General features: G+C 36.1%; 1 protein-coding gene across 1 annotated transcript; it reads right to left on the bottom strand.

Moving 5' to 3' along the window:
- Nucleotides 1-6,157: 6,157 nt before the first annotated feature.
- LOC128235612 (uncharacterized) lies at nt 6,158-7,063 on the bottom strand. The gene has a single exon (XM_052950419.1). It carries the CDS (start codon nt 7,061-7,063, stop codon nt 6,158-6,160), a length of 906 nt encoding a protein of 301 aa, XP_052806379.1.
- Between the last annotated feature and the right edge of the window lie 1,574 nt (nt 7,064-8,637).

Raw genomic sequence — 8,637 nt, 5'->3', positions numbered from 1 at the left:
TGTTAGCAGTACTGTTGAACGTTATTGGCAGCACTGCTTGCAGTTGTTGGCAGTACTGTTGAACGTTATTGGCAGTACTGCTTGCAGTTGTTGGCAGTACTGTTGGCAGTTTTTGGCAGTACTGTTGAACGTTATTGGCAGTACTGCTTGCAGTTGTTATCAGTACTGTTGAACGTTATTGGCAGCACTGCTTGCAGTTGTTGGCAGTACTGTTGAACGTTTTTGGCAGTACTGCTTGCTGTTGTTGGCAGTACTGTTGAACGTTATTGGCAGTACTGCTTGCAGTTGTTGGCAGTACTGTTGAACGTTTTTGGCAGTACTGCTTGCAGTTGTTGGCAGTACTGTTGAACGTTATTGGCAGTACTGCTTGCAGTTGTTGGCAGTACTGTTGGCAGTTCTTGGCAGAACTATAAGCAGTTGTTGGTTGTATTGTTGGCAGTTCTTGGCAGAACTATTGGCAGCTGTTGGTTGTACTGTTGGCAGTTATTTGTAGAACTATTGGCAGCTGTTGGTGGTACTGTTGGCAGTTCTTGGCAGAACTATTGGCAGTTGTTGGCAGTACTGTTGGCAGTTCTTGGCAGAACTATTGGCAGTTGTTGGCAGTACTGTTGGCAGTTCTTGGCAGAACTATTGGCAGTTGTTGGTTGTGCTGTTGGCAGTTCTTGGCAGAACTATTGGCAGCTGTTGGTGGTACTGTTGGCAGTTCTTGGCAGAACTATTGGCAGCTGTTGGTGGTACTGTTGGCAGTTCTTGGTAGAACTATTAGCAGTTGTTGGCAGTAAGTAAGTAAGTAAGTAAGTATTCACTGGAAGATAAATTGCAAAGTATCAATTCCATCTGCCGTTGACTAAAGATGTGTTCATAGCTATAGCTATAAATGACATTATTAGTTTAATACTATGAACACATTTTCTTACATTTCATTATTTTATTAGGGTATTAAAGAAATAATTTATATCGATGACTGCCGCATTCGTTGATTAAGAGATTAACCATACTCTTTATATCGACGACTGCTGTATTAGTTTATTAAGAGATTAAACATACTCTTTATATCGACGACTGCTGCAGTTTTATCATAATGAATATAATATATTAGTTGAGGTGCATGCAGTAACAAAACCATCGCATACATGGTTTATAGGCTGTATACCACAGACCTAATGACCTTAGTACCGCAATTTGAAATATGGTATCGTCAGATCTACTTTTTGACACGGCATGTTAATTGAATTAATGCGCCGGTGTTGACAAATTGGGACGTATGGTGTTATGCGGTTTAAAAAAATGCGAGTAAAAACACCACTGTATTTAAAAACGTTCATAAGATTGCAACGTAAATGTATATTTGAAAACAAGCCAAAGAATCTTAAATAAATATTTGTGAGGATCCGAGGGTAATGGATATTTTAACGGACTATATAATTAAACAGAAAAAATGGAAATGTGTTGACTGCAAGGCCCTCGGGTTTAATTTAATTAACTTTACACTTTAGCAATGTACTTGCGAGATATATAAACCTAGTACATAAAGGTTTATAAGATAATGTTATGCAACTATCTTATCATATTCTAATTCATTAAATGACCTATTTTAAGGTTATGACAAGCACTTAACGGCTACAGTTTCGGGCCACTCATAAGACTTTTTAATCTCGATAATTATTGCCTGTGAACAGAATTGTGAAAAAAGTAAAATCACGCGTCTTCAGCGTTTTCAGTGTAAATATGTCAGCAGCTGTTGCAAATAGAATTATATCAGCTTTATCGTCATATAGACGTCAATGGCGACATAAGTAACGTAGGTATTATAGCGGAAGTTTGTGTGACATAGAGAGCATTTGCACTTTAAGACATGCAGAATATCAAATCGGTCAAAAGTCCATAAACACTAATTGTATTTACTAAAACTTACTTCATTATTTGTGTAAGATGCGTTTACGATTTTAGAGCGAATATTGTGTAAACAAGAGCACCTTAACTAAATGTCAAAGCGCGCTGTTGTTGTTGTTGCTGCTGTTGTTGTTGTTGTCAGCCCAACAAGGGGAATAACTCGGCAATCATTAAGGGCTTTGCGACACATACGATCGAAACTCGCTGTGTCGAATACTGTTATTTCGATGTTCCGGTTTTGTCGACTTATTCGATTGTCTTTGATTAAGTAATCCACTATTTGTATTTCGGTTATATCGAATGTTCGTTTTCTCGAAGATTTCCCCGGCGTCCCTACGACTTCGACATAACGAATTTTTACTGTCCGTGTATTGTAACGTATGTGTAGCGTATGTACGAAGTGCTATGTAAATACATTTAACCGCTACTCAAAATGACCTACATAGGGTTTCTACCTGATTGTCAATGGGAATAACTCGACAGTGATTAAAGCCGGTGCTATGGTCGCTGCTATGCTCTGTGTTTTGACTTGTTTTCCAAGGTGTTATGTTTGCACAAATTTTGAGTGTTTTCAAGTTTTAAGTTATGGCATACCGACGACGAGGCCAAAACGACGCAAAAACTGTATCAATAACTCGTCTGCTTTTGTTCGAAAACTGACGAATTAAATACTTTTCAAAAGTAGGCCAAGATCCCATCTTTCCATCCTCAATTAAACAAATGTATTGTTTATTTAAGCTCCGTTTTGAAACTAGTGCCATTTATAACAAAACACGACAAACCAATACTTACATTTGTGACACTTTCTAAGCAACGAAAAGGAAAAAAAAACTCGAGTAATGTTTCACACAGAGTGGTGGTTTTGGAACTAGTTAAATATGTGTATAAGGTCGAGGCCAGCATATGCAATGTATTTCATGTAAGTTCATTAAACGGTTTTCAAAATATGATCAACACCAATATTTTTAAAACGACTGAAACCGTTAAAACAGCGTGTATAAAATACCCTTGGAAAACAGACGAACTTCTATGACCAATGCTTACAACTGCATTCAGCTGCTTCTCCAAAATACAAATATTCGGATCAGAGATATAATGTTTCACTATATACGTTTTGCTAAATTACTTGAACTTGCGCTGAAAGGAAGATGGAATTTCTCATTCTTGCATGAAGGGAAACTTGAAGAAGATATTTCAGCAATGAATTTGCAGGTTCTCCATTTACTTAGCTATGTAGTTCTTAATTCATCTGTCATGGTAGATATTCTACTAATTTTAAGCTTCATTCTTGTGTCAGGTTGGAAGCGCTTGTAGGTTTCAGATTGTGTTGGCATTTAATGGTAGCGTTGGAAAAACGCGTCTAGTTTTACGTTTTTATGGACAGGATTATGACGAAATGTTACTATGAAATGCTGTCAAGATACATAATTTACGGGGGTCCTAGACAAAAAAATATGGAATTGAAAAACTCGTGCTCGTATGATATTCGGAACAATAAGATATTATGTTAAATGTAAAAGGGTAAATTAATGGTATTATAAGGAAATGAGCAATTCAGTTAAAGGCCTAGTTTAATCCGTCTATAAGCGACCCTAACCCCCCCTAAAAAAATGTATATTGTACACAACCTATGTGTATTGATCTTAATTTTATTGTCTTATCAGATCTCTGATCTGAATATCCTGCTGTGCAGTTTTGGAGGTTTTATTATAGAAATCGACCATAAATGTCCCTGAGCCAATAAACAAATAAACAGGAAATTGGCACCTACTCTGACACCAGTGCAATTAGCAGGTAATGCACAGCAGGGGATTATCATTCCAAACAATCCTAAAACTACATGTAGGCTCTTAAGTACCTATTCCAGAATTAAGCCTAGCTCATTTTTTTGGTATAATTTGTATAATATTTACATTCTTAACAGTTATTTGATTTTAAAAGGAAATTATCATTATGATAAATAATCATGATAATCTCTTTTTATTAAGTACAATACAAATTTAGGTCAGATATATGGCTAAATTAAATAAAAATCTAAAGCTTCTTACGCTTAAAAACTTTCGAGAAATTTGGGTTTAGTACAAAGGCATAAGAAACAACAAACATCACCACTTGTAGATACGATTTCTTTGTTCTTGTTTAACATTTGGCAAGCAAGTCAAGAGCGTCTTGTCTCGACCTTTCATTCTTTCTCTGAGGCGTTTTGGGGTTTTCTTGGATCTGATAAAGGAGACCAAAGGATACTGAAATTGAAATTGAACAAATAAAATTAACAATGGCAACATCTCTCTTAAATGTTTTTGATGCAAATTCAGTTTTACCAAAGTCTCTTGACCTTTGCGATATCGACTAGTCCGATCACCAAGTTGAACAGACAGTGAATCACCGATCGTACATCTTCTTGTTAATTTAAATAAGTGTGTTTCAAGATAGCCAAACTCTGTCGCGATGATATTCAAAGATTACTTTGCGCTTTAGTGATCAAACGCGACGAACAATCATCTGGTGTTTTATTGACGCCTTTTTAACAAACTTTTGACAGTTCTGTCATTCATAAACCTTGAGTAGTTGGCGGATAGTGATGACATTTCGGACGGAACATGTCAAATTTGATATGGAGCCAGAAACACGAGAGATTTGAGCCTTTGTATATTTTAATAGAATCATGTTGCGTAAAAAGATCTCGTTCGTGAAATGTTATATAGATCTGAGCGTAGATTTCTTGTCAAATTTCTGTATTTACAAAACTTATTCAGCTGTGCAAATTGCTATAATCTTCGTTAAAAGGATTTCCGCGATACATAACGTTGACAAAATGACTTTTATATATTATACAAGTTTTGTAATGTAATCAATTACTTGCTAAGTATGTTACATCGTATTTGAATAAGGCCACTAAATGATTTCATGAACATATTTCACTAAAAGAAATTATTTATCTATGCCGTTGTCAATTTTATTTTGTTTCACTTACATTGCCAATTAAAATAGGATATGTAGGTAGACATAACATTTTTTTCTCTAAAAACCCGGACCCTGTACCAAACCAAGCTACTTGTTTATCAATCAGGGTCTATAACTTTTGTAGAAATTTTTTTAAAATAAAATGGTAAAACTTTAACATTTTCACTCAAACAATGCACACCTTTTATGAAATTTCGAAAAACAAATCCATACTACGGCAAAAAGGGTGAAGGGTCGGGATGAAAAAGTACGGTTGGTAGGTTAGTGAAAACGAACATTGATTTTTCTTTACGCCTGATCATTCCTTTCTTGGAGCCAAAACCCCGCAGTAGAAAGGATTCTTGCTGATTTAAAGGGACACGCGCATATTCTTATACATTCAGACATGGAAAAAATGAGTTCGTGTAAAAAGTGAATAATTTATATATAATAATGATAAAAACATCATCAACAGTTTCAGTAAAGAACTCTAAAGTTACCAATAGGGTGATAGTGGTCTAGTGGTATAGGTGCCCGCCCCTCACCCAAGAGGTTGTGGGTTCCAGGGGTATATATTTTACTCACGACCTCTAAAAAAACAACACAGTACTGGTTTCTGCTAGGAAACGGACTCGAGAGAGTGATTCTATAAACTATCAGCTTATCGAGCTTAAAGAAAAAAAGTATGTTTAAAAACATCGTGGCCAAAATAAACTCTACGTGAGAGACATTGGGGTGTTTTTTAACAGCCAGTATCAAATGATATATATTAAAAAATGAGTAAAATAATTCAATATTAACAAAGTTTAAAAACATCGTGGCCAACAGAAACTCTATGTTCGAGTCCCTTATATGATCTTTACAACCAGATTAAAATGATAAATATAAAAGTAAGTAAATGAACTTAATTTCAACAAAATTTAAAAACATCATTGCCAATTGAAATTCTTTAGGAGAGTCCCTGGAATTTTCGCAAAACACAGTAATGAAATGATAGGCCTCGCTGGAAAACGTAGATGCTAAAAATAGTGCTAGGTGGTGGGGTTAAGAGGCAGAAAAAGATAAACTAAATCTTAAATCAAATAAACATTCTTTTGTATCCCAATTTAATGTTATCAAATTTCTTTTTCAAATTTTTGAAGTTTTCGCCTTTTCGCACCGAGCCTTTCTGGCACTGGGTCTTTTTGCACCGGACAGTTCCCGTACTGGGCCTTTTTGGATAGGGCGTTTCCGGTACTGGGTCTTTTTGGACCGGGCCATTTTGGCACTGGGCAATTTTGGACCGGGCCTCTCTGTCTCTAGGTCTTTTTGAACCAGGCCTTTATGACACTGGGTCTTTTTGGACCGGGCCATTCTGGCACTGGGCCATTTTGGACCGGGCCTCTCTGCCACTAGGTCTTTTTGAAACGGGCCTTTCTGACACTGGGTCTTTTTGAACCGGGCCATTCCGACATTGGGTCTTTTTGAACCGGGTCTTCTGGCACTGAGTCTTTTTGGCACCAGGCCTTTCCGGCACTGAGCCATTTTGGACCGGGCCTTTCTGGCATTGGACAATTTTGGACCGGGCCTTTCTTGCATTTGGCCTTTTTGGACCGGGCCTTTCATTCACTCGGCCATTTTGGACCGGGCCTTTCTGGCATTGGACCATTTTGGACCGGGCCTTTCTGGCATTTGGCCTTTTTGACCGGGCCTTTCCGGCACTGGGCCATTTTGGACCGGGCCTTTCAGGCACTCGGCCATTTTGGACCGGGCCTTTTGGCATTCTAAAATTTTGACCGGGCCTTTCAGGCACTGGGCCTTTTGGGACCGGACCTTTCTGGTATAGGGCCTTTTTGGATCGGGCCTTTCCGACACTGAGCCTTTTTGGATCGGGCCCTTCTGGCACTGGGCCCTTTTGGACCGAGACTTTCCGGCACTGGCTCTTTTTGACCGGGCCTTTCTGGCACTGGGTCTTTTTGGAACGGGCCTTTTTGTTACTGGCTTTTCTTGGATCGGGACTTTCCGGCACTGGCTCTTTTTGTACCGGCCTCTCTGCCATTAGGTCTTTTTGAACCGGGCCTTTATGATACTGGGCCTTCTTGGACCGGGCCTTTCTGACAATGGGCCTTTTTTGGACGGGCCTTTCTGGCACCCTTTTGAACCGACATCTAAAGTTGGTATCTGAAACGTTGTATGTATCGTTTGACAATAACAAATCTATATTTGTACGCGATACCTTAATAATCATGATTCTACAACGAATGTTCGAACAATGCTATGGTTAACTGTTGTTGCATCAAATGGTGTCACTGTAAAGGTATTGATCTGAATAACATACAATGTGTCTGAAAAGTCAATAATCACAGCGCTAGCTTGAACAATTATTCGCCTAAAGCAGTTACCACGTAAATCATACTTACTCAAATATTAATTTTCTGAGGCTGGGGACTCAGCCAGCTCCACCCCTGGGGGAATGGGAGTAGTGAATTATTTAGTAAGTTCAATGAAAGATAACTAGGTTATGATGGAGTGACTATATAAAGGTACTGTCAGTCTGAAAAACACATTTTCTAGTACGGAAACACATTTTTAAATGAAAACCAGACAGACATCTTGGCTTCCAATTTTTCCTTTGGGAATGACAACGGTTGGCGGCAACCTGAAACAAAATCAACATTATAGTTTTATAGCGTAATGTTATATATTTATGAATGATAACACATATATAAAAATAGAGAGAGAGAGAGAGAGAGAGAGATTTCTGTTTGTTATATACAGTTGATTAATAGTGAACTCATAATATGAAAATAACAGATTGGTCTATTTTCGTAATAATACAGGGGCTGAATTCATAAACCATCTTAAGCCATTTCTTCACTTAAGTCGATTCCTTATAGTCAAATTAAAAGACTGTATAAATATTAAAGTATGTTTTTTTTTCATTTAGGACAATGCAAATCATGTATTTCAGAAATTATTAAAGTATTTATATCATATGACCAATGAGATACTTAAGTTAAGAAAGTGACTCAATTTAGGAAATGACTTAGGACAAGATTCTTTATGAATACCAGCCAAGATTATTAGATATGTTCAAACTGCCGTCTATAACATAACTCAGTGTTCAATTAAATCGGTTTCATTGGAATGTTATGATCCATCAATATCTTTATATTTTTTATTTTTCCATGTACATTTTATATTTGGCTTTTCATTTATGGCTTCGTCTACAGCATGGTAAATTGATTATTTTAAGGATTTTCATTGTAGAAAATGATTGTATATGTATAATACATTAAATATCTGGTATATATATATATATATATATATATATATATAAATATATATATATATATATATATATATATATATATATATATATATATATATATATATATATATATATATATATTAAAAACTTTATTTTACGGAATTCTATTGAAGAATATTTATAAATGTTTAATAAATTATCTATCATGGAAGTATATAAAAAAAATATTGTAAAACAGCTTTAAATTCAGTTTCATATAATTCTTTAAGTGACACTCTTATTCAAAATCAATACATACACATGTTATGTAAGCAAATTTTAGAGTGATACACCTTTAACTACTTATTAAATAATGCATTTATGGAAAATTTTAATTACTGATAACAAGATTGTAACCGTTTATTTAACAGCTGAAAATGAAAAAAAAAAGATTGGTGAGTGCTAAAAGATTAACAGTAATCTACTATCGTCTCATAAGGTAGAAAAACACGTTTTTTCCTGCACCTTTCTTTCAAATTTCACTCGGTACCATTCATAAAAACCATTGTTTT

This window comes from Mya arenaria, chromosome 5 (genome assembly GCF_026914265.1).
Source record: "Mya arenaria isolate MELC-2E11 chromosome 5, ASM2691426v1".
NCBI lineage: Eukaryota > Metazoa > Mollusca > Bivalvia > Myida > Myidae > Mya > Mya arenaria.
The sequence above is the reverse complement of the archived record's forward strand: the minus strand, read 5'-3'. Positions and strand labels throughout refer to the sequence as shown.